At 49.7% G+C, this 26,561-nt stretch overlaps 1 protein-coding gene across 1 annotated transcript; it reads left to right on the top strand.

Annotated features, from left to right (window-relative positions):
- The first annotated feature begins 267 nt into the window (after window positions 1–267).
- TAGLN3 (transgelin 3) lies at window positions 268–14,514 on the top strand. Its single transcript, XM_077884555.1, has 4 exons — window positions 268–561; window positions 1,717–1,891; window positions 12,194–12,296; window positions 14,045–14,514. The coding sequence occupies exons 1-4, from the start codon at window positions 382–384 to the stop codon at window positions 14,184–14,186; spliced, it is 600 nt and encodes a 199-aa protein (XP_077740681.1). The 5' UTR covers window positions 268–381; the 3' UTR covers window positions 14,187–14,514.
- Window positions 14,515–26,561: the final 12,047 nt, after the last annotated feature.

Here is a 26,561-nt window from a genome sequence, read left to right as displayed (position 1 = left end):
GCGGGTGTCGACCACCCCCAGCCCCGTGCTGCGGGGAGAGGCGCTGGGGGGGGAGCTCGGCCTGGTGGTGCGCCCGCGTGCGTCGTCTCCACTCACCCGTCGGTAGGCGGGACCGGGAGGGGAGGGGCGGTCCAGCCCCCCCCCCCCCCCCCCCCCCCGCAGCAGGGCTTTATTCTGGAGTCCCCGGCGCGTGGCCGCGCGGTCCTGCGCGCTGGTAGCCGAGGCGCCGGGGGCTCCATTGGCTCCGGGATCTAACCCCGCCCGCCGCCCAGCACGTCCGGGCCGCGCTCGCCGGGCGCGGGGCGCGGGGCGCGGGGCCGCCGCCGCTATTGTGTGGCTGTGGCTGCGGCTGCGGCGCGGGGCCTCCGCGCTCCTCCCGAGATGGCGAACCGGGGCCCGAGCTACGGCCTGAGCCGCGAGGTGCAGGAGAAGATCGAGCAGAAGTACGACGCGGACCTGGAGAACAAGCTGGTGGACTGGATCATCCTGCAGTGCGCCGAGGACATCGCGCACCCGCCCCCCGGCAGGGCCCACTTTCAGCAATGGTTAATGGACGGGACGGTAAGGGCCGGCGCGGGCCCGGGGCCCCGGGGCTTCCTGGCGCTCGCTCGGGGCACGGCGTGGGCGTGCCGGGGTCCCCCGGGCTGCGCGCCCCTGCGCCCTTCCCGGCAGCCCGGAGCAGCCCGCAGCACTCCCCATCCGCATCCGCATCCCCATCCGCATCCCCATCCGCATCCCCATCCCCATCCCCATCCCCATCCCCATCCCCATCCCCATCCCCCCGAGACCGGGCAGCTGCCCCGGGACTTAGTGCCAAAGGGGAAGCCTTTTGCATTGAAGGGAAGCCCGGGAAGGACCCCCATCAGGATTTCTCCAGCCTCTTGGTCCATCAGCTCCGGGAGGGGTCGTCCTTCCCCAGGCCCCGGGGTTTGGGTTAGTTACAAGGTGCAACAAAGGAAGGGATGGAGGACACTAACCCCCCCCCCCCCTTCCTTTCCCTTCCCTTCCCGGGGCCCTGCTGCCTGGAGGCGCTGAATGTCTGATGAACACATGGGATCTCCAGAAACCGAAGGGGATCCTTGCTGGACCCGATGCTCTTGGGCGCCTGGGGGTTGGGGCCTGCCGAGGGGAACGGGCCCATCCCGTCTGCAGGCTGCCATGCACGGTTACATAACAGCTGTGTGTCGCTTCGGTTGGGTTGCCCAGGACCCGGGTTCCAGGCATCCGGGAGTCCCCGGTCCAGTCCTGGTATCCGTGGCTGGCACACAGGGGATGAGTTACGGAAGCCTCATTCGGATCTGCCTTTCCATAGAGAACATAGTATTAGATTCTACTATTTGACTTCTCCTCCCTCCCTTGGAAGTCTGGACCCCAGGCCCCATCCCCCATATTGTTCCCTATTTGTAGACCTGCTTTCCCTCCGCCAGAGAAAGGCCAGAGAAAGGCCCGGAGGAGCAGGGCGAGAAGGGGATGCCTGGGCTGCAGCACCCACTGCGGTCAGGAGCAGCCCTGGGAGCCAGGCCAGCTGGGGCTTTGGGATGTGCTGTGGGAACCGGGCCACCCAGCCCCGAGCCCAGCCGGGGCCTGCATGGGGTGCCAAAGACTTGCCGCTGCCCAAACCTGTGAGGCGTGCCCTGTGGGGCCTGGGATTCCTCTGCCTCAGCCACCGGTTCGTACAAAGGGAAACACTGATACTGGCTCCCCTTCCCGCTTCAGGTCCTGTGCAAGCTGATAAACAGTTTATACCCACCCGGACAGGAGCCTATTCCCAAGATCTCAGAGTCGAAGATGGCTTTTAAGCAGATGGAGCAAATCTCCCAGTTCCTAAAAGCAGCAGAGATCTACGGGGTCAGGACCACTGACATTTTTCAGACGGTGGATCTGTGGGAAGGTAAACAGCCCCGGGGCCTTGTTCCCGTCCCCCTCCACGTCCCCCCCTCCTCTGTGAAACCTGCTCACACTGTTCTTGCCTGCATCTGCCTGTGTGTGTGTGTGCACGTGTGTGTGCACGTGTGTGTGTGTGTGTGCACTCCTGGGGGGGGGGGGTTATCCGCTGTGACCCCACCCCTTCGGGACATTCTATTGAAAAGGGTCCCCTCCTCTGAGGGAACACACACCCCGAGGCCATGGCAGGGTCGGGCAACTAGCAGACACCGAAGCCTCTGAGGACAGGAAGCCAATAATGGTTGCAGGGATGGCTTTTATTGCTCTTACCCCTCCCACAACGTACTCTTGCACAAATGGTAGCTACTGGAAGAGAAGGGAGGTGGTGAGCACGCTCCTGACTCACCAGCGGCAGGGCTTCCAGACAAAGCCGCCTGGCGCAGCTCTGTCTTCCAAGCCCAGAAATCCAGAGCACCCCAACCTCTTACCGGGCTCGGTGACTCTACTTCCCAGATATGTATTCTGCTCAGAGAGTGTGACATGATTTTTGTTTCTTTCACATTGGTGACTTAAGAAGTCTTATGAGGCATAAAAATCAAATCACATTTCCGGACATATTTAATAATCCACCGTTGTCGGGGGACATGATGTGACTGGGAGACTGTGCCCGAGAATTTGGGACCCACGGTCACAGCGCCTAGAGGTGCCCTTGGGCCCAAATGCTTGTCGCCTGCATGCAACCGTGTAGGCCCTGGGGACAGACTAGGTGAAGGCGGGCTGCCAGGCAGGCCCTGCTCTCGGTGCCCGCTGCCACTGGGTGTTGTCAGTGGTCCAACCAGTAGGATGCCCGGGCCGGTGGTATTTCCTGTCTCCTTCACTGGTGAGTTGTTAAAATCCTAAGACACCAACCAGTGTACCGCGCTCTGCCAATGCCTAGCAGCGCAGATCTCCGGGCCTGCGGGTCAGGCCCTGGGGCCTGGTGGGCGCTCACCTCCAAGTCCTCCTGGACGTCACACTCCAGGCTTGTGGGGTCTGCTCTTTAGATCAGAGCTATGATGTTTCCCCCAGCTGATAACGAGAGCCCCTGCTTGTGGACATTTTCCCACGCAGCGGGCCTGGTTCGAGGGCCAACCCGCTCTCCTAGGACTGGTGACGTGGTGTTTTCCGGTTTCCTGGAGGATGGAGCGGAGGCTTGTCCATGGTTACCACGTCCGATGACTGGCAATTAGCAGCCAAGGCTCATGCCCCAACTCTGATGCCAGAGGATGGGCCTCAACCAGTGCACCCCACTTCGGGCAGGAGGCTCCCTCCTTCACCTGCGCCCGGAGCAGGTTGTTGGGCCCTAAGTGACTGAGGGGAGGAGGAGGGGGAGTCGGGGCTGTGTGGGACAAAGGATGGAGCCCCTGCACAACGGGGTTCATGTGACTAGAAGGGTGAGCCCCCCCCCAGTATAGGAAGCGTGTAGGAAGAGGAAGAAAGCAGAAGGTCTATGGGACACGGGGCCCCTGAGTGTGCTCTCCTGTCCTTATGGGACTGACGATGTTTTTACCTGCCGAAGACTAGGCAGGTAAACACCATACCCGGAAGGCGCTGGCAGTGAAGGGGAGGGGAGGGGTGGGCGATGGCCCCTGATGAACAGAGCAGGGGAGGTCTACACCGCCTGCCCCAGCCTTTTAGGTTAATGCTTCTTAAGAGAAGGGGGAGCGGGCGTCAAGAAGCGTGAGAGAAACTGTGGTAGCCCGAGGTAGGGTAGTGGCCAGGTGGGCTCCAGGCCAGGTTAAGGCTTCTAGAAAAGAGGAAACGAGGCTGACTCTGAGGAGTCTCATCCCTGGGGCGCAAAGTAGGAAGCTTAAAAGGAAGAGAAGGAGACTGGCTCCAAGGGCAATGTGGCTAATGTGGTAGAGGGTGCCATGGCCAGCAGCGGCAAAGCAGGTGCTCAGGAGTGTCCAGGTGGCCTGCAGGGGCCCCAGGGCCCCCAGTGGGACAGTGAGGACGGAGGATCAGGCCTGGTCATCCCGAGCATTAGTGGCAATTGGTGCTCAGGGCGCTCAGGGTGCTCAGCGCACTGAGGGCTCTCAGGGCGCTCAGGGTGCTCAGGGCGCTCAGGATGCTCAGGGCGCTCAGGGTGCTCAGGATGCTTAGGGTGCTCAGGGTACTCAGGATGCTCAGGGTACTCAGGGCTCTCAGGATGCTCAGAGTGCTCAGGGTGCTCAGGATGCTCAGGGCGCTCAGGATGCTCAGGATGCTCAGGATGCTCAGGGCGCTCAGGATGCTCAGGGTGCTCAGGGCTCTCAGGATGCTCAGAGTGCTCAGGGTGCTCAGGATGCTCAGGGTGCTCAGGGCTCTCAGGATGCTCAGAGTGCTCAGGGTGCTCAGGATGCTCAGGGTACTCAGGGCTCTCAGGATGCTCAGAGTGCTCAGGGTGCTCAGGATGCTCAGGGCGCTCAGGATGCTCAGGGCGCTCAGGATGCTCAGGGTGCTCAGGGCTCTCAGGATGCTCAGAGTGCTCAGGGTGCTCAGGATGCTCAGGGCGCTCAGGATGCTCAGGGCGCTCAGGATGCTCAGGGCTCTCAGGGCGCTCAGGATGCTCAGGATGCTCAGGGCGCTCAGGATGCTCAGGGTGCTCAGGGCTCTCAGGATGCTCAGAGTGCTCAGGGTGCTCAGGATGCTCAGGGCGCTCAGGATGCTCAGGGCGCTCAGGATGCTCAGGGCGCTCAGGGCGCTCAGGATGCTCAGGATGCTCAGGGTGCTCAGGGCGCTCAGGGGCTCAGGGTCGGGGACAAGGCCGGAGGCGCAGGTACCACGCGGTGCGGCAGGAGGTGGCGAGGCGGGGGCCTCCGGCGGAGGCGGGAGGGCCGGGCCGGGCTGGGCCTGGGTGAGGCCCTGGGGACGCAGGGAGCCGGGCTGGGCCCTCCGGGCTGTGCGCGCCCCTGCGTGGCGCTGAGCAGGCGGGAATCAAAGGGACGCCACGAGGCGGGCGCAGGCTGCAAGGAGCTGGGCCGTCTCCCCGCGTTCTGCAGGGCGACTCCGGGCGCTGCCCGCGGCCCCCACGCTGCAGGCCTCCGTGCCCCCTGCCCGCCTCCCTGCTGGCATCTGCCCAGGAGCCTGCGCGCCCCCCTCCCCCCCGTGGCCCATGTTGCTCTGATGCTGTGGGTGGATAAAGCTGCTGGAGGCCTTCTCATGTAGGGCTTGGGGTTTTTTTTAGAGACACAGAGGCCCCCGGATGGGTGGACCCATTGTCCTGGAACCCCTTTTCCAGGCACAGTGAAATGTGTGAAATGGACTTGGAGATACCAGAATAAAGGGACTCGGGCTTTGAAAAGGAACCCAGGGCAGAATGGCCCAGAAAACAAGCCAATCCCAGGGATATGAGAGACAAAGCTCCTGGAGGTCCCCTGGGAGGGAGGGAGGAAGGGAGGGAGGGGGAGCCATCTCCGCCAGGGCTGGGGAAGAAGTGAGGGCCGCTTGGAGCCTGGAGCAGTCTTCCTCTTGGATGAGGGAAGGCCACCGCCTGGCACCTTCTGGATTTGCTGTGGGCACGGGAAGGGGCAGCAGTGGGGCCATCTCAGCTGTCCATGACTCAGGACAGCGCTCCGGAGGTTGACGTCAGTGTCTTTCCTGTGCAAGGAAAGTGGGAAGGGGAAGAGAGGGGAGCAGGAAAAGGAGGTGTGCGTGTTCGTGAGAGAGAGACAGAGACAGAGACAGAGAGAATGAGCGAGAACACGTGGGAGCTGGGGAATGCGCTGGTCCAAAAGACTCCAAGAAAACTTACCCTGGAAGCTAGTAGAAGGCAGGTTTCTGAGTCAGAAGCGAGATGGCCTACTTCACACCTCTCCTCCACCCCTCATCAGTTAACTTTTTTGAACTTCGATTTTTCTCATATAAAATGGGGGGATTTTTTTCTCTGTAAAATGGGGGAATAGTATCTATCTCACAGGGTTGACATGCGGATGGAATTGGATGATGCGTTAGAAGTGCGTAGCGTAGTGTCTGGCAACATAGAGCATTATACGCGGTGGCAGTGTAAAAGGTACTGTTGTCATTGGCCTGTCCTTTTTAGGACAAATGGGAAATGAGGGCAGCAGGAGCAAGGCTGGGAAGGCACAGATTCTGTCTTGGGACAGATGGACTCCGTTAATGGTTTCACACAGAAGCCGGTAAGGTCGCCTGGATGACATCTGCCCTCTATCATCTGGGGTGTCTTTGGTGCATCGGCCATTCTCTAACACAGAGGGACTGGCTTTGCCTTTTTTGACATTTTTCTATCTTGTAGTCATTACCCTCTTGACGTCTTTCCCCATATTATGTCGCTTTGCCAATTCCAGACCCAGAAGATCTCGGTGCAGTGAAAAGAGCATGAGTTCGGAGTCAGGGAGATGGGTCCAAACTCTTTAGCTACATCCCAGCATTGTGAGCTCTTAGCTTCCAAGAGCCTCAGTTTCCTTCTCTGTAAATAGGTCTAGTACCTTCCTCAGAGGGTTCTTATAAGGATTAAGCGTGTACAATGCCTGGCTAATGGACACCTAATAAATGTTCGTTTTTTCTCCAGCTTCAAGACCATCAACAACTAACCTTTGGGTTTCTTTGCCTCGCCACATGCTGAGCAAGCATTAGACATGTAGAATTCTAGAATATCAGAGCAGGCAAGACTCTGATAAGGCGATTGTCTGATTACTTTTCTCAGTAGTCCTACTGACAGGGATCTTGGACCCGTGGTTTTGCCCTCTCCCAGTTCCCCTTGCGTGATGACCAGGAGTTAGGGGGGAGTACGGTTTACATCGGGGGGTGGAGTACCTGTAAGGTCCAAGTATATTCTCTGGGGAGGTGACGCTGTGTGTGTCATTCCTTAACAGCAAAAGCAAAGAAACATTTCACCCAGCCTGAGAGACATTTTGGGATCTTGTGAGGTACTTGTAGTGACTTGAGTCATCACACATGCCTGTTGCTGGCAGCCTCCTCTTTTGTCAGCTCAGTTACCCCAAGGTCTGCTCGTGATCATGTTTGGCAGGTTTCCCCTTCAGCGGTGGTTCTCAACCTCCAGTCTACATCAGAATCACTCGGCGGGCTTAGGGAAACGCACCCCAGGGTTTCTGAGATATTAAATCTGGGGTAGGACCCAGGAATTTGCATTGCTTACTAATTTATAGGTGACTCTGCTTCTGCTGGCCTGGGAACCCCGCTTTGAGAACCACTGCCCTGCAGAGTGTCTCCAGGAAGGCAAGCAACAAAAATCCATACAACTCACAGAGCAGGCCCAACCTACTCTTGGACATTTCTCCTTTGACTGTAGCAACAGTTTCTCTACCATAAATAGAGAATTGGGGCCATGCCGAAGTTATCACTCAGGGAAATCAGAAATGATCCCAGAAAAGATGAAAAAAGAAGCCAGTATTCCAAACGTAACAAAGACTAGTCAAGACTGATAAAAAAAAGGAAGTAGCTCTGAAGCAAAGAGTTTTGCCTGAAAACAGTAAAAAACGTTTAGTATTGAAAATAGAGCGTTCAGTCTGACTTACCTGACCCAGTGACCTCTCTGTGGTCTTCTTTCTCTTCTACCCTTTCGATTATTTTTTCTTTCCAGAGACATGCATAAAATATCACAAAAGTGATAAAAAAAAAATTCAAGAGAACAAAATCCTTGTTTAAGTGTCCTTATGGTAATTGCACTCAAACTTTATGGGTAGTAAGGTTGCCTGGCGGCTCAGTTAAGCATCCGACTCTTGATCTCAGTTCAGATCTTGATCTCAGGGTCGTGAGATCAAGCCCCACATTGGGCTCCATGCTGTCATGGAGCCTCTTACTTAAAAAATTAAAAAAAAAAAAAAAAACATCCTGGGTTGGGGAAACAGGGAACCTAATGATACCCTTGCCCCCCGCCCCCGGAGGTTATCATTTCGTAGTTTGAAGTGCAAGACCACACTGGGGGAAACACTGCTCTGTGATAATGCAGGAGGGAGGGCACACTCAGGTGTCAAGACCCCCGAGAAGAGGTCTGCCAGGGTAGACAAAGGAGGCTACTGTACTATACGACTGTCGCATTTTCTAGAATTGTAAGTATAATATTAGCGCCTCCCATAAGAGGAGACGAGGAGAGGCCGGCTTGCGGGATCCAAATGCTGAGCTGTTAATGTTACATTTGGTACCTCCTAGTCCGTACGTCACTTCTCTTTTTAAGAGCAGTGATCTCCATTGTAGGTCACTATCAAGGACTCAGCATCTAGAAAATTCCCAGCACTTCCCAACTAGTTGGTACTTCTTTTAGAACCGTTCTTTTTGTTTTTTGTTTTTTGTTTTATTTTTCTTGGAAGAATAGCCCTGAGCAGTGGTTTTCGAGCTGTCTTGCCAAAATATCTAGGGGTAGCTTTCAGGGAGCAGAGATTCCATGCTGCCAGACTCTGAGCTGGCTCCCAACTTGGATCAGAGCCCTTCCAATTATTGACTTTACCATTTGATTCCATGGAGGATCTCTCTGAAGGGAGGCGTTATTGCCTAAGGAATGTCATGTAATACTCGCCATGTGCCAGACGTTGCGATGTTTTTAAAAAGTGGGGAAAAAAAAAAAAAGTGCTGGAGCAGTGCTTGCCTATCCATCTGGCTGTTTCAGAATCATCCCCAGAGATTGTTCCAGAATCTGAATTTTTAACATGCTCAGGTGTTTCGATGATCAGTCTGGTTTGACAGTCATCATGTTTCTGGAACTTGCCTGATAGTGTAAATCACCCGAGGAGCTTATTAAAAATATAAACTTCCAGGCTTCCCTCCAGGCCTGCTGAATCAGTCTTTCAGGGGAATGATGTCAAAATTCATATTTTTAAAGCGATTTCCCCTGCAGCATCCCGTAAATAGCCCAAGAGGCTTGGGAAACCTCCTTCTGAAATGCCGTGTTCTAGGCAGATGGTGACAAGATTCACAGAGCTTCCTTGACCTCATTACTCCTTTAGCCATTGAATATGTGGCCCCTGGTTGCAGAAGTCAGCTCCCACAGACGGCCCCCTCCCTGCAACAGCATGTGATCTGGAATTCTGAACTGGGAAGAGACAGGAAGCTGGGAAAAGGCCCTCGTCCTTTCCATCAATCCCCGAGCGCTGGGGCTCCGCATAAGGGACGTCTGTGAGAAAGTTCACCAGGCATGAGCGGAAAGCAAGCTGGGCAGAGTTAGAGAGGCAGATTTCTGCTCAGTGTTTCCTAGAATCTTGGCAATGATTAATTTGATTGGCACATATGTTGGCAAATTGAACTCCAATAAGAAAATTTTTTAAAAAATTTGATGGGCACATGGTTGGGGGACTCTAGGCTCCAACTCTTCCTCTTGTTTTAACCTTATTTGGGTTAAGACCTGGAGAAATGATTCCAGACAACAACACTCAGACTTTATGGTCCTTGGGGTTGGTACCCTTGAACTAATGGGGACCAAGAACCGTGACCGGGTCTTGTCCCCTCAATGCCTACCCTCTAGCCTGGCACTGAAGCAACCCTCGCCACCCCTTCATATCATCTCGGATCATCAAGAAACATGCCATCCCAACCAGCCTGTGATGGGGGACCATTGGGAGATGGTGGCCTAGTGGACTGTTGGTGGACTTTGCATTCTGACACCTGAGCTAGAGCCAGGCTCTGTTTTCCTTGCTGAGTGACTCTAGGCTGGTTAGTTAACCTCCTGGATTAATTTTCCCATCCGTACACCAGAGGGAATAATATCAACACCACTGGGTTGAGGTCATGTATAATGAAGTGTCTAGCCTAGAATTTATTTCAAATCTCTTGCCTCGGGACCTTTCTTAAGAAAAGCTCCTCCGGGGCACCTGGGTGGCTCAGTTGGTCAAGCGCCTGCCTTCGGCTCGGGTCATGTCCATCCAGGTCCTGGGATCGAGTTCCAAGTCCAGTCGGGCTCCCTGCTCAGTGAGGTGGTTGGCTTCTCCCTCTCCCTCTGCCCCTGCCCCCTGCTCGTGTTCTCTCACTCTCGAAAAAATAACTAAAAACTTAAAAAAAGAAAAAGAAAAACTTCCCCCATGTGGTCCTGTCGGATACAGCCCCCTTCCCTAGCTTCTCCTGCTCCCAATCACGGAGTTGCTCCCTTTTCCGCTCTCCAGGATGGGGATGGGGGGTGTAAAGAGCTCTGGGTTGCTGGGTGTCTGACCCTTGCCCCCAGCTCTTTCCCCTCCTCCCTGCTGGCCTCCTGTGGTGTGTACTCCAGCTAGGGGCTGGCGGAGGAGGCTGGGGAGGTCGGGTCGGTGCTCCTGCACAGCTTGCCGCTGCACCCCGGGGGGCTCTGGGGTACTGTCCGTGGCTGGATTGCTGGGTGTCTGGCTGCACATTCCCCCAGCTCCTGGGCCCACCGGCCTGGCTCTTTCCAACCACCAGAAACAGATGTCCCGTGTGCTTCTTGTACAGAGTCCAGATGCGTGGCCTACCCTACGCTTCCTGTGCTTAGTCATGGTCTAGCGTCTTTCTGATAGCTCACGATTTAAGAGCAGCCCCTCTCTCTGCCTCTTTCCAGAATGATCCTTCAGAATATCATCACTGCAGCTCTATTTAAAAAAAAAAAAAAAACGGGTGGAGGGAACACATTACACAGTGACAATTACAGAAAAGCTCTTATCTATGGAGAGAAGTCATTCTCGGAGCCACCTGCAGGCTGGCTCTCTGGCGTGTGGCCTCCTCCGGCCATCTGCTGCCCAGCACTCTGCTTCCAGCGCCCCAGCTGCTCCCTGCACCCCGGGGGGGGGGTCTCCTGTGACAGCACGGCCTCCCCTCCCCGCACTGGGCCTCAGGATCCCCGAAATTGCTCTGTGGTTAATGGGGAGGGGGGAAGGAAGGGAAAGAAGGATGTGCTGTCTCTCTCCCCCTTTGAATAGATGCACATCCTGAAGTGGAGTCCGTGGGCCTCAACTGCTTACTCCACCAGAGTCCCACCCCGGGCCGCCTTTCCATCTGCCTTTCTCCTGTGATTCTGAGGTCCCTGGTGACCCAGCTGCGGCAGCCGGCTGCACGGACCACAGATGGTTCCCTCAGTGCAAAGAGGGCCCTCCTTTTTTTTTTTAAGATGTATTCATTTATTTGAGAGAGAGGGAGTGTGCATGCATGGGCAGAGGGGCAGAGGGAGAGAAAAATCTCCAGCAGTCTCCCCGCTGAGCACGGAGGCCCCCCCAAATCCCTGCCAGACCCCCATCCTCCTACCCCCCACCCCCCACCCCCGCCCTGTGCAGGACAGAGCTCCATCCCAGGACCCTGAGATCACCACCTGAGCCGAAATCAAGAGTCCGATGCTTAACCGCCTGGGCCCCCCAGGTGCCCCCAAACAGGGCCTGTCTGTGTTTGTCCTTAACTTTCACAGCTTTGCCCCCCGCCCCGCTGAACACCCTGGGCCGCTCCAACCCCGTGCCTTAAACTTTGCTCTCCACACTTGTGCCCTGCGTGGATCTGGCCCTAAATCAGGGCCAACGATGCAGGAGCGCCTTTCCCAGTCCAGGGCAGTGGTCAGCTGGAAGGGAGGAAAGGAGGTGGGAGGACAGGCTGACCTGGGGGGCCGGTTGCCTTCTCTGTGGGTTCAGTGTCCCTGAGCTCCTCAGGTGACACAGCCTCCCCTCCCACCGTGTGAAGGGCACACCACACCTCTCTCTCTCTCTCTCTCTCTCTCTCTCTCTCACACACACACACACACACACACCTGCAAGCCAGCTCTCTATTATCTCCATTTAGCTCCTTCCAAGCTACACAACAGAAAGGGCCTATCATCTGTGTCACATCGAGTGCTTTCTGTCATTTGCTTTTCTTCATGTTCTGGCCGCCAGCCCAGAGCCAAGTAAGTACTCCGTCAGATGCACAAGGGTGATTTTAGACCCTTTTAACCCAGAAAAAATAAAAAAGAGAGGAGCCAACCTGGGGTTGGGCACAGTTAATCCATCCAAGACAAATCCTCTTCTGCCAACCAGCTCTTGAGCCTATCCCCAGGATTTCCCCTTGCCACAGCCTGTAGAACCCACCGAGGCAGGGGCCTCTGCCCAGGGCGGGGACCTACGTATATATCTGAGCACGTAAGAGTTTGGAACGCTTTATTCCTACAGCAGCTATGAAAGGATGAGAAACTGGGCAAGTCCTGTAGAGACGAGGCAGGTGATTTCTGTTCCTTCCTGGGAAGCTGTGCTATGGTGAGCTTCAGGACTTTGAGAACTATTTGCTATCCCTCCCCCTTGGATGGGACCACCTACAGCCTCCTATCAGAACTTCCTTCCCAGAGGGCCAGCCCTATCCTAGATTCCTCTGGAAAGCCTGACACCGGGTTGGCTTTACTCTCTTTGTTGACTTGCAGGGAAGGACATGGCAGCTGTGCAGAGGACCCTGATGGCTCTCGGCAGCGTTGCAGTCACCAAGGATGATGGCTGTTACAGGGGAGAGCCCTCCTGGTTTCACAGGTGAACATCCCTTCCTGCCTCCCTGCCCCTACCCCTCTCCCCTGCAGCAGAGGATGATTTTTACAAGCGAGGGCATCTGAAGCCCCAGAGGCTATTGCAACACGAGCCCTCAGGAGCAAGCACTCCTGTCCCACAGCTGATTCCCGAGAGCAAGGACAGGCCCATGCTGCCCTTGAGGCCAGCAGCCTGCCCGGGGCCGACATGGTTGAGTGTTTCCTGCTAGAGACCTGGACTCTTCTCCAGCTCTGGCCATATGCGCTTTCTCCAGAGGCTGAGCAGGACTGAATGGCTATTCTCAGAGGTGGCTTGAGGTCTGAACTTGGTTTTATTATGATCTAAGAAGCCCCAAGTCAACTTACTTATTCTGCTTTTTCCTGCACTCAGTGAAGGGACAATATGTCCTGCTGTCCCAGTGAATTTATTGATAATAGTCACTCTCACTTTCAAAAGTGGCCTGGCCCGGATATTGTATTATGTGGTCACGTCCGTAAAGGATTTATTTTGTTGTTGTTTTCAGGGGTAGGGGAAGCAACGGAGCTTGAACTCAACACAATAGCTCAGTGGGCAATGAAGACCAAAGAGCACTTTGTAGTAAATAATTGGCCTTACATTTCCCTCACTCCTCTTTCTTCTTCTAGACAGTTATAAAAAGGTACCAGTTTGTGTCATTTTAAATGAACCTGGTTTGAAAACTTCCTAGATACTGGCATGTTGAAACTCTGGATTTAGTCCCAGCTTTGTCAGTGACATACCATGGTTTCTGACACACAAAACCAAAATTACTATCTGACTCTTTTTTGAAACTTGCTGACCTCTGGTTAAGAATGAGATGTTTTTCCTCCTTGACTCTTAGGTCCTGCAGCTCTACAATGGGAACATTGATACTTGGCCCTACACAGGGCAAGGCAGAATGGAATTAATGGCATGCTTTGTAAGAAGAGCTGTTTGTAATTTTCACAAGGGCTTGAGGTAACTGTAAGAGAGTGAGTGAGAGGAAAAGTTGTCTGAGGGTTAAGTCCTCAGAGAGAAAGCCACTGATTCTTTCCTGGAAATTCTGAAAAATCATCTGGATTAATTAATCATCTAAGGAGTAGAGAGCTCATGTATCATGGAAAAGCCCACTTGGAATAGGGCTATAGCTCATGATAGGTCAAGAGATTGGGGTAGAACCATAGCTCAGGGTAGGAACATAGCCCAGGGTAGGACTATAGATCAGAGTAGGACCATAGTTCAAGGTAAGGCCATAAATCAGGATAAGACCATAGCTCAGGATAAAACCATTGCTTGGAGTAGGGCCATAGCTTGGAGTAGGACCATAGCTCAGGGCAGGGCCATAGCTTGGGGCAGGGCCATAGCTCAAGGCAGGACCATAGCTCGGGGTAGGACCATAGCCCAGGACTGGATCATAGATTGGGGTAGGGCCATAGTTCAGGGTAGGACCGTAGCTCGGGGTAGGGCCATAGCTTGGGGCAGGGCCATAGCTCAGGGCAGGACCATAGCTTGGGGTAGGACCATAGTCCAGGATTGGACCATAGCTTGGGGTTGGGCCATAGCTCGGGGCAGGGCCACAGCTCGGGGCAGGGCCCTCATTCCTGCCAGTACTGTAGCCCAGTATAGGGCCTCCTGCTCTATTTGGTGGACCTCGTGTCTGTCTGGCGGCCCCCAGGAGAGCCTGTCTAACCGCGTGTCTTGCGAAGGGTTGGAAAACCGTCCGCATGACATGATTCCACCCCACTTCCTCTGGCCAGGAAAGCCCAGCAGAATCGGCGAGGATTTTCAGAGGAGCAGCTCCGCCAGGGACAGAACGTCATCGGGCTGCAGATGGGCAGCAACAAGGGGGCCTCCCAGGCCGGCATGACGGGGTACGGGATGCCCAGGCAGATCATGTGAGAGGCTGCCTCCCGCCTCCCCGGAGGGAGCATGAAGGTTCCACACACCGTCTCTGTGATAAAGAAATAGTTAGTCACCTTCCGACCTTCTCTTTCTCCGAGCCTCCCAGTTTCTGGTTTTTGCAAGTGCCGCATTTCCGCTGAGAACCCGCCTTGCCCGCCGCCACCTGTGTCCCCGAGAACTATGCAAAGACTCCGCCTCCTCTCCCCCAGCTCCTTCCTAGCCCGAGCCTCCTCTGGTCCGATTATTTATTTATTTATTGGCCAAAAATTCCCCTCCTCGACTTCTCTGAACACACCTAATAAACAGATTAGTCTTGTGTCTTCAATGTCAGCATCGTTCTCGGTCACCATCGGGCCTTGGCCGGCAGGGCTGGCCTCCACACACTCCAGAGATCGGGGCCACGGGACTAGTGAACAGTCTCTGATTGCAGGTGCAGAGATAGAGGGTAGCTGGGAGGACGCTCTAAGAAGGTTGTGTTGCACGTCTTGGCAGTGGCCGTAGAAGTTCAGGAATGGCTTTGCCCACTTTGGCCGCCGAAAGCCATGGGTTCAAGACCAAGCAAGCTCTTTGATCCCCTTGGTCAAAGTTCTGACCTTGTGCTTATGATGCTAGGCCCTGTGGGGGGCACCGGCATGAGCATACGGAAACCCCAGTTCTTAAGGGACTCTCCTATGGATGCCCAGGAAGCGTTCTCTGGGTGGGTGGTTTTATGAAATGGATGGGTGACAGCGGAAGGGAAGTGCAGCTCTCACGTCTGTACCAATAACCTTCCCCCTGCACATCGATACAGTTTCTTCAGAAGCCTGGAGTTAGTTAGGGGCACTGCCGATTGCTCCCTTCCACTCACTTATGGGGCCGAGATCCCTGAGACTTGGAAATTGCCTGAGACTGAGATCTAGCTGAGATGGGATAGGTTCTAAAGATCCCGTGAGCCACATAAAAATTAAGAAGGCTAATCAACCCGAGGGCCACGACATAATCTTACTCTTTCCTACCCGTAGAAACGGGGGAAGAAAGTGATGCATTTAGTAAGAAAAGAAATAAAGCGTTGTTCATGTTCAACGGATTGCTCAGGAGCAAGAAAAAATAAAAATAAATGAAACTATAGATCTTGTCGCCCTCTAAGAGTTGGGTGGTGCCTTTTCAGACTGTTTTCTGCAGTTCCAGGGTTCCTTGGAGATTTCTATGGGCTCCCCAGGAGGGTGGGCAGCACTGCTTATAGAAGCCAGAATCCCGGGTCCCTATTCCTTCTTTAGTGAAAACACCACGGATCTTATCTATTTTACATGTTAGGATTTAGCATAAGATTTTTTAAAACTTCTAATGTTTTCAAACACACACACACACAAGAATAAAAGCTACAATGAAGGAAATGAGCCTGAGTCACCTAAAGGACCTAATGTGTCCTGTAGGAGCCCTGTTGACCCTGACAGCCACTGGTGGGTTGTCTGTTCCTGGAAAGATGTCACATGACCACGACGGCCAAACCAGGACCTGAGAGTTTCCACAAAAGCAAGAGAGACCGGCTTGATGGATCCCAAAAAAAGTGAAATAAAACTGGGAGGGAATTCCTGGAGAGAGAAGGTGGTCAGGTCCCTGGCTGGGATTGGGAGCAAGGGCATGGGACACGGCCTCCATCAGCGGTGGGAAAGGCTTGTGAGACCCTGGCAGGCTGGGCCTGTTCTGTGCCCCCACCGCCTGGCTCCACTTCTGTTGTGCCAGAGACACAAAGAGGCAGAAAAAGTGAAATCAGTAGCTGCAAAATCCCAGGGCAGTGCTTGAGGGCAGACAGGAGAAGGTGACAACGTTGATAGACTTGCTGGCACCCAGGCATTTCCTCTTCCCAGCCGGAGCCCCCCAAGCCTCTCAGGCTCTCACCTCTGACAATGCATGGAGATGCACACACTCCAGAGATTGGGGCCACGGGACTAGTGAACAGTCTCTGATTGCAGGTGCAATCAGAGGACGCTCTAAGAAGGTTGTATTGCATGTCTTGGCAGTGGCCGTAGAAGTTCAGGAATGGCTTTGCCCACTTTGGCCACCGAAAGCCATGGGTTCAAGACCAAGCAAGCTCTTTGATCCCCTTGGTCAAAGTTCTGACCTTGTGCTTATGATGCTAGGCCCTGTGGGGGGCACCGGAATGAGCAGACGAACCAGGACCTGGAGATGAGGCTGTTAAATAAATTGAGGCCCTGTGAGGGGGATGGACAGGAGGTGTACTGGAGTCCTAGGAGTTAACACCTAATGAATGAGAGAGCCCAATTTGTAATCCCAAAGACTACCTGCCTCAGTGTAGTATTTCCAGCTCCCAAGAATCACCAGAAGCAATCCAACCGAGGCCTGAGGTTTTTTTCCCTCTTTCTCCACTTTGTATTTGCAATCAAGGTTATCCGCAAATAACCTCAGGGCAATGTGAGCTCTTGGGCAGCATCTGGAAGTCTCCCGAGGAACACAAGTACTGTTCATCAAATGACACACTGGATCCCCCCGACCCCATGAAGCAGAATTCATGGACCAGACGAATCATTTAAAAGTAGTCTAATAAATATACTAAAAATAATAAGGGAAAGTATTGGAAACATGAAGCAATAATCCATTATGAAGAAAAATCATCTGGTGACACAGAGCATAAAAAAAATAAATAAAATAAAGATCAAGAGTAGAATGGATAAAAATGAACTAGCTAATTGGAATATCAAAACAAGGTGTCTGTAAAAAAAGATAGACACAAATAAATATGAAAATGCTAAGTGATATGAAAATGCTAAATGCTAAGTGATAAGTCATAAAATTGGAATTTTAGGAGGAAAGGAAAAAATATAGGGGAGGAAAAATCTGAAGAAATGATTTTGAGAATTTCCCCAAAAAAAAAAAAAAAAAAAAATTAAAAATAAAGACCGAAGGACTCAATTTTTAAAAGACTTACAAAGATGCCAAAAAAATAAATGATAAGAATCCTCAGCAGGAAACATTGTAGTGAAATGTCTGACCACTAAGAATAAACACCAAACTCTCAAAGCTTTTAAAAAGTAAAAGCCCATTACATATAAGAGGGGAAAACCATATTAACATTGAATTTCTCAACAGTAACCCTGGAGACATAAAGTGATATTTTCAAGGAGCTGAAGGGGAAAAAAGAAAACATCCAACATGTAATTTTCTACATACCAACTAATTTTTTTATGCCCAAAAGTAGAACAGAAATATTTAACAAAAACCCTCTGAGGACATAATTGGATTAAGGATTCCAATTAGAAAAATACCTTCCCGGGAAAATGCTCTTTGATATAGGAAATGAGAAGCAAAAGAGAAAATTTTATTCTTGTTTAAATAAACCAGGACTAAACAATAGAGTGAGAGAAAGTTTATCCATAACAGTCCAGGAAAAGAAAAAGAAAGTGTCCTGTTTGGAGGAAATATAAATATATTGATGAATTTAAGAAATTGTTAGGAAAAGACAAACATATTGAATCTAACTTCATGAAGCTTTTTTACCATTGATTCCCAAACCCAATAAGAACAAGAAAGTTACAGAGTGATTTCACTTGGGAACATAGATGTGAAAAATTCTGAATAAAATAATGTCTAATCAACTCCAGCAGTGAATTTCGAAAATCTGTTAGAATGAACCCTTTTCTCTCTTTTTAAGAGAACTTTTTTTTTTTTAATTGGACAGGCTCTTTGGGGACCCATCCCTAGCTAGCTCTGAGTAGAAACTTGAACCCATGTTCCATCCCTTTCCTTTTCCTGCTCTAAAATCATAGAGATATCACCTATTCTGAGCCTTGAGCCTTACTGGTAATAATACTAGAGACCAAAGGTGAAATGACCTCTCCTCCCTCATTTGGCTAATCCTTAGAGGCTTCTTTAGAGGCTTCCAGGGCAGGACTCTTTCATTATTCTTACTTACTCAGCCTTCCTGCTAATCCTAATTCCTCCTGTGGCTTCAGTAAGTAATGTCCTAACGTAGCACTCTATTCTTTTCATTTATTTATTTATTCAAAAACTGTCCTGGTGATCAGCAAAAGCCATCTATGTGCTGAAGGAGAGAAAATGACCAGAAAACCATCCTTGCCATCAATGAGTCAACAAGAATTTTTGGAGTCCCTAATGTATTTGTGGAATTATACTACAAATTAGGGAGACGATGAAACATAAATATGACTTTTAATTGATCTAATTTGTAGTCTAGTGGAACAAACAGAATCGACTCTGCAGTTCCTTGTATCAGCTGCTTGTTTAAGAGCCAAATGACAGCCACGTGCACTTGGACTCAAGGAAGAGTTCCCCGGGCCGGGCTGGCCGGGCAATGTTTGCCGGAGGAGGCTGGACTCGGGGTATTTCTGCTTTGTGCCATCGTGGGGCTGTGTGGGCAGCCTTACCATTGTCCCAACCTGCCTGGGCCCAACTGAGTTAAAACACTGAGGAACAGGCTTGGATGGCAAGAAGAATCCTTGCCGGGTGGACTTAAGCAACGGCCATGGTGACGTGGGGAGCACCTGTGGCACTCAGCCGGGAGCCTCATTCCACCCTAGACCTCTAGGAGACAGGGCTGAGGGTCAGGATCTTTAAAAAAGGCATCAAAGTTGTTTGTTTTCAACTTATTTTTTAAAAGGATAATTCAGGGGCACTTGGGTGGTTCAGTGGTTGAGCGTCTTGCCTTCAGCTCAGGTCGTGATCCTGGGGTCCTGGGATCGAGTCCCACATCTGGCTCCCCTCAGGGAGCCTGCTTCTCCCTCCGCCTTTGTCTCTCCCTTTTTCTGTGTGTCTCTCATGAATAAATAAATAAAATTTTAAACATAAATAAATAAAAGGACAATTCAGTCACCTTACTGTGCAATGTACAGGATGTACAGAACATCTAAAACTTTCCCTGGCGATGGTTGCAGGTCCACCACGGGATCCAGACAGCCAGCTCTCAGCTGCAATCTGTTTCAATCCAGGAGCCAAGATCAAGAGCCTGATGATCATGGAGACAAAAAGATTTGCTAACGGCTAGAGACCTCTGTAGGCATGCGGCCTGTCGTGAGCCAGGTTGCAGTGTGAAAATGTGTCCCATTCCTGGTTGTCTAATATGTCAAAGACAGAGGATTTAAGAAAACATCTGACTCCAGGCAGACAGACCAGGCAGAGTTTTCTACTTTTCCCGGCACCCCTCCCACCAGCAACACTGATTGAAGCTGGGTCTTGTGTCAGAGGAAATGCAAAGCTCAAGTTTCATAAAGCCAATTTTTTTTTTATTCGCAGGCATGCTGTCACTTTAGTTATCATTTATAGAAAGCTTTCCTGACATCATAGGTTGCAGCACTATTGTTGATAATAAATGTAATTGCCAACACCTCAAACTGCTGATTTCATCAATCGTTAAAATAACTCGGGGCACCTGGATGGCTCAGTGGTTGAGCATCTGCCTTTGGCTCAGAGCATGATCCCGGGGTCCTGGGATCGAGTCCCACATCGGGCTCCCTGCATGGAGCCTGCTTCTCCCTCTGCCTGTGTCTCTGCCTCTCTCTGTGTCTCTCGTGAATAAATAAATAAGATCTTTTTAAAAAATAAAGTAACTCTGTTGACTATGAATCCTTCACTGCTATGGTAACACGAAGCACAAAGTAACTTCAGGTAGCATTGTTGGCAGAAAGGAGCACATCGTCCTTACAGACTGTTTTGGGTGCTCAGTTCCCTTGGACATCCTGAAAGCTAAATGTCCCCATTTAAACAGATGACAGTCAGCTTCTTGAGTGATGCAGATTCAAGGCCACGTGTCAGGCAAGCTCGGTAATGCCCCCACGTTATGCAGACGATGAGTAAGTTTAAGATGACTGTCTCCCCCGAGTGAGGGATAAGTGTGGCTATTTCTCCATACTCTCATCAGCATTATCACTTAAAAAAATATGTTTGTGATGTTCTGAAAGACGTCATCCATTTTAGGGTATAAGTAGAACTTAGCATATTTTCTGAGCAGCTGCCAAGGAGTTTTATGCCTGCTGGGTCCTAACCCCAAATCCTGACATTTTTCATCACAAAGTGCATATTAAATCCATGAGCTGTTCATGCTTGTTACTGACTCTGACGTACACAGGGTTGGTAAAACAGAAGAGTCAACTGGTTAAAAAAAAATAAAAAGGCAAAATATGAGACCAGAGCAGAAATGATTACTTCCAGAATTCAACTTGAATGTCTTAGGCCAAAGAACTAAAGCAAAATGTGGCTAATTTGTCATTCAGCAAAAATCAAAGATCTGATGTGGATATAAGCCTGTTATATACTCACAAAATAAATATGTCAACTTTTATGGCCCTGGGTGGAGAATGTAAAGCTGTTTTGAAGGGCAAGGATAAATCTCACTATGGTCCAATTGGGTTTGGAGTGATTACTGCCCTGCTGACCTTTAGTTTAATGAAACAGATATTGAATGTCCTTCTGTCGGATAAAATTAAAGATCCATGCTGGTTCCGCATTCTTGGATCAATAATTCTTTGGGAGGCCTCTGCATCAGTCTCATGATGGAATGAGTTTGGCTCACAGAAGTTACAAAATGAGGAAGTCTGCCTGAGAAGAAATCCTGCTTCAAAACAACCGAAGGAAAAAACAATGTGCGAAGGGAATTTCACTTGAAAGGATATTTATTGAGCACCTACTAAGTGTCAGGAACTCTATATAATCCATCTCCTCTAATGCATATAACAATCCTGCAAGGTGAGTACTTACATCATTTTCCAGATAAGAAAAGTGAGAATCAGAGAATGTGAAGGACTGCCCAAGCTCTCACAGTTAGTTACGGGGAAACTAGAATTTGAACTGAATATTATGATTCCAGAGTTTTGTGGATTCCATTACACTACACTGCCTTCCACATCCTAGACACACGGCTGGGCTCTGAGGGCTGTAGAGGTGAAGACTCGGATCCCCCCTGGGCTCACCCAGCATTTAATCTGGTGAAGAGCTCACTTGTTTATAATTCAGGAAAGCACAAATATGTACGATTTTCTGGACCCAGCTCAGAAAACATGTTTAATTCCTCCCTGAATTCAGAAGGGAGGAATATAGAAATAACCAATATAGTGTATATAGTAATAACCTATGTTATAACACTATATATCATATATAGTATATAGAGAAATAACCAATACTTAAGATATCTTGTTTTACATGCAGAAGTTTAACATATGATTCTTTTTTTAAAAAAAGATTTTATTTATTTATTCATGAGAGACAGAGAGAGAGAAAGAGGCAGAGACTCATCCCTTAACATATGATTCTTGATCAGAATTATTCCTGCAAAACTATATAAATGTTACATAAATTTTTCCTTTTCTTTGGAATTGTTTAATTAGGGCCAGAATTAGGCTAAGGTGAGTGAGGATCTCTGCTTGGGCAGAAAATTTAATTTTGAGAAGAAAACTAATCTGTAATACATCCACCCCTATGTGGCAAAAGAAGTCTAGAGAAACTAGGTCTTCGGCAGTGTTGTATTCCTTAATCCATGGTAGTTAGTGGATATTCTTAATTATATTTAATTAACACATTAGCCAAGATTTACTGAGCACTTGCTATATGTCAAGCCTTATGCTACCCTCAGCCTTTTGTAAGAACAGAGGTTCCCAGGGCACCTAGGTGGCTCAGTGGTTGAGTGTCTGCCTTTGGGTCAGGGCGTGATCCTGGGGTCCTGGGATCAAGTCCCGCATCAGACTCCCTGCTCAGTAGGAGAACCTGCTTCTCCCTGTGTCTCTGCCACTCTCTCTTTCTCTCATGAATAAATAAATAAAGTCTTAAAAAAAAAAGACAAAACAGAGACTCCCTCAGCTGACTTGAGTTTATCACTAGGAGAGTCAGGACTGGAGCCTCCTCCCTGTGTAGACCTGCCTCCTGGCTCCTGGCTCTGGATTACCATGCAAGAGCAATGACTCTTAGAGTCTGATACCAGCCCAGTGGACAGATTCCAGTCTTTGCTGGTTTGGTAGGACACTAATTTCATTAGAGAGGCTGAGGAGCCTGTATTGAGACAGGAGATTTGGCAGCTGTGGATCGCTGTCAGCTGGCGCTCTCAAGGACCTCTAGTTGCATTCACCTTGTGAAAGAAGTGCAAAAATACCATTTCAGATAAAACACTTTCCAGTCCATTGGAGCAAACTAATGCACTGAATGATCACTTAGCACAGACAACCACTCATATGCCCTTTATGCTTGACGGGAAAGCGAGAGGATGGCAACAACTGCCCTCAAAAAGTCAGAAGTACTTAAGGCCTGTTGGGGAAAGGCAATAAAACGCCACTGGAGCCTTTGACGCTAGGTCCAAGATTATTCCCAACCATATTTCAGAATTTTCAAATGAGATAAATCCTAATATGACAGCCAGGAGACAGGGTGACAAACACCTATCTCAGATTACCTGAGGTTTTAGGTAAGCTGAATCAAATGGAGATACCAGTGGAAATGAGCAAAAAAGTAATTGAGCAACTACCATGACAGAAACCACACAGAGACATGTACATGTTGGCTGAAACAAAACCCGAACCTACAACTGGTTCATGTTGCAAAAAGAAGGGGAGAAGGAGCTGCTTCCCAAGGATGTCACTTTCCACAATTAGAGTGGAAATGCTGGAGAGCCAAACTATCTTTTAGAAGGAAAGGTCTAATTCAATTTGGAAATCTCAGAAAAGCTATGATAATCAGAAGGCTCTCCTGGGGATAGGATTTTTGATTTACCACCTCACTGATGTGTTTATTTGGCTGTTAGCTATGCTCCCAAACATCTATCTGATCTTCGACAGAAATGACCAGAATACATACTGAGAGGTATTTCTTGTCTGCCATTTGCAAATTATGTCAAGGGCATTGGGTTCTCTAATTGGGAATGATTCAGGATAATGAGCAAATAGTTGAATGGGATTTATTGCAGGTTCCAGAACATGCACCTAGCCTCCGGGAAAGTTGGTATGACACAGGGGCTGGACTCCAAAGGAGCTCAGATTGCTGGCTCTTGTCTTTTTGTTTTCTCCTCTTCCCTCTTCCCCATGCCTCTCTGTGCCAAGTTCTGTTTTGATTTATCTGTTTTAGTTCATCCTTTCTATCATACACCGTTCTCATTTCTCATCATTCTGTTATTTCCTCAATCCTAGCCTTTCAATTGGATTCATCTGATTTTTAAAGTTGGTTTCAAAGTATTCCTTTATAATCTAGTAACCTTTGCATACGTTCCAAAGTCAATCCTTTTTAGTTAGGGCAGCTTCATTCTTTCATCAGGGATCTAGCTGATTCAGCACCTACAGGGAACCAGATGTTTGGCCAGGTCAATACAGTGATAGCTTCCTGTGTGAATGCTTTTCACCAGTGTGGGCCCATCTGAGCGCTCTAGGGTGTGTCTGGCTAGGAATATATTGTAGAGTCACTTCTGGACTAGTTTATTCCAGTGCTCTTCAGCCCCACTACATGTTTTTACCAGGCCCTCTTTATACCAGGCACTTAAAAAGAGAAAAGAGATCTTTTTAATGTGATTATTGAACTAGAAAGAGAAGAAGCATTAGCCATCCTCCCCTCTATTCTTCCATTAGTGGCCTAATGCAGGACAATTTTCCCCTTGTATTGATGTGGCTGACCATGGATGAGGTCGTAGTGGCTCCTCCTGGACCATGACTCAGTCATATTTATTTCTCCATCCTCCCTCCTTCTCATCACAGAGGCAAAGGGAGTCGGAAGAGTGTGACGGAGTTTCAGGCTGGCATCTAGATCATTTGGTTAGAATATACTTGTAGCTGCCCCAGACTATGACCAGGCTATAGAATTTTCACAATACTGTCCATTTAAAGCAGGTTTACTCTGTTGAAAGTGACAATCCTCCATTAGTCTCTCCCACTTCTATAGAATTTGTGGGGCATTATGGGCTTAACTCTGTCACCCTAAAAGGTAAGTTGAAGCCCTAACTCCCACTACCTCAGAATGGACTTTATTTGGAAATTGGGTCATTGCAGATGTAATTGGTTAATATGAAGTCATACCAGCGTGGGTTGGGCCCTTGAACCAATATGGCTGGTGTCCTGTAAGAAGACATGGAGACACATAAAAAGAAAATCCAATGTGACAGTGGTGGCAGGGACTGAAGTGCTGCAGCTGAAAGCCAAGGCGCTGAGCAACACTGGCCACCATCAGAAGCTAGTAAGAGACAAGGAAGGATTTAACTTTACATATTTTCAGAGGAAGCATGGTTCTGCTGACACCTTGATTTTGGACTTCAAGCCTCCGGCACAGTGGAACAATGAATTTCTGTTTTTTTAAGCACCCTCGCCCCCACCAATTGTGGTACTTTATTACGTCAGCCCCAGAAAACTAATACACCATGTGTGCCCAGAACACAGTGTCCTGACTCCTCTCTGTCTTGGCCATTTCTCTGAGTGTGTTTTCAGTGAATAACCTTAAAGGGTGAGGTAATATCTCCATCTTGGACAATGGACAGTCTTGCTTATTGCTTGCTATAAAAATGGTGGATTCCCTAAGCTCAGTACTCCTCAACTGTGAGGTGAGTCCACTGCACTCATCTGAACCATGTTGTGTCACCCCGTGGGACTCTGGGAAAGAAGGAACTGATGCAAACCTTCTGCTACTCATGCCACTTGTTGAGCCATAAATTGTGTGTCTTTTGCTATCCATGAAATAGTAATGAGCTGACTTAGCTCATTACTTAGCTAGTAAGTAAGGTGAAGCCAATCCCACACACAGCAGATTTCTGAAGGGGCTGCCACCCAGCTCTCAATGCCTGTCTTCAAGCACCTGCTTCAAGGGCTCCTGTCTTCAAGGAGCTTGGAGATAGGATATACATATAACAAGAGAAATAACCAATAAGACAATACGAGAGATGTTACTAAGTAGTGTGTGATGAATCATTATAACATTACAAAGTCTCAAGTACTGTCATATATATAAATGATAATGAACAATAAAGATGTTCAGTTAGGGAAAAGAGGGTACGCGAGCTGGAGTGAAAAACTCACAGGTGAGCTACAAGTGGAATGATGAAAGTGGTTAGTATTTGAACAGCTATATGACCTGGGGGTACAAGGTTCAAAGGGGAGGGCTGTTGCCATCTGCTCCTACAATTCTATAGCTTCTTGACACCTCTCTGATAGCCCTTATTATGAAATACTGTAATCTGTAGTTTACATCTGCTCCCTCTATTGAGAGCTTTTAAAGGGCAGTGATGTATTTTATTCATTTAACAATATTTGGCATCCATCACACAGTAGGCATGTAATAAATGCTGGGTACATGATGATGGGTGAGTAAATGGATGCAATAAAGATTGAAAATGCATGATTTAACGGAGCAGATTTAGTGGATGTGACAGGAGGACAGAAGAAGGTAGCCTCGTGCCACATTGAGACAGACCTTGAATGTCAGCCTGGGGGCATTGAATAGAAGGAGACTGGGCTGCCCATGGCAGGAGGTGACATTGGAGTTGTTTTAGGAATATTTATTTAGCAGTAATGTGCACCTGTGAGGGATGAGCCCAGAGGAAGGAAACCAGATAAAGGGATATTCAATAGTCTAGATCTAGGGATTCTCTAAGATGCCTCACTATCACTTCATTTTTAAAAAAAAAGATTCATGTGATGTGACAAAGAGGATGAGGATTATGGTCCATGTGAGTCAGCAGAGAAAGGGAAACCAGGATCACTGTCATGTCATTTTATTACAGCACCCTAAGGGTGCTGTAGGGTTAAATGGTGATAGGGTTAAATGGTGATAGGGTTAAATGGTGATAGGGTTAAATGGCTGGCTGGCTTCCCAGGCTCCTATGCCGCCTTGTGATTCCTCAGGCTTCACTCCCCTTCCACAGAGAGCTTGGTGGTAAGTGGTGATCAGATAGCAACTTTGCATGTGGCCATTTATCGTAGTAGAGAGAAGTGGGTCCTAAGTAGTAGAAACAAACGTTATCAGTTGCTGGGGAACTGGGCTCTCCTCTGCTTAAGCAAGGATGGAGGTGGCACCCGCTAAGTGCCTTCTATGCCAGGGGCTCAGAACCTTGCTCGGGTTAGATGGATGACTTGGCTCTACCTCCTGGCCTTCAGATGCATCAGGCTTGCCATTCAATAGAAGGTTGAAACTTTAAAAATGTTGTGTGTTGGTTGACTCGATGTGTTGGGTCAGTCCGGCACTCCCAGTGATCATCGCTGAATTCAATGAGAGGTATTCCTCCTTCGATCCAGGTCGCTGCACCTATCTTACTTAGCTGGTCAGCCAGCAGACAGCACAGGGGTCTCTGTTCCTAAGAAGAGAATAGAAACCTCCTCACTGTCTTTCAAACTGCTTATGATAAGAAGCACCAACCTTTATCTGGCCTTTGTGATTGTCTTTGACCATATGTTTTGGAGTTGAAGG

The sequence above is a fragment of the Canis aureus genome, chromosome 35, assembly GCF_053574225.1.
Source record: "Canis aureus isolate CA01 chromosome 35, VMU_Caureus_v.1.0, whole genome shotgun sequence".
Lineage (NCBI taxonomy): Eukaryota > Metazoa > Chordata > Mammalia > Carnivora > Canidae > Canis > Canis aureus.
The sequence above is the reverse complement of the archived record's forward strand: the minus strand, read 5'-3'. Positions and strand labels throughout refer to the sequence as shown.

Bases quoted from the DNA above. Each gene is read 5' to 3' on its own strand.
- TAGLN3 (XM_077884555.1), top strand. From the start codon at position 382: ATGGCGAACCGGGGCCCGAGCTACGGCCTGAGCCGCGAGGTGCAGGAG. The intron at 1,892-12,193 runs GTAAACAGCCCC...GTTGACTTGCAG, and splicing joins GACGGTGGATCTGTGGGAAG to GGAAGGACATGGCAGCTGTG. The intron at 12,297-14,044 runs GTGAACATCCCT...TCCTCTGGCCAG, and splicing joins GAGCCCTCCTGGTTTCACAG to GAAAGCCCAGCAGAATCGGC.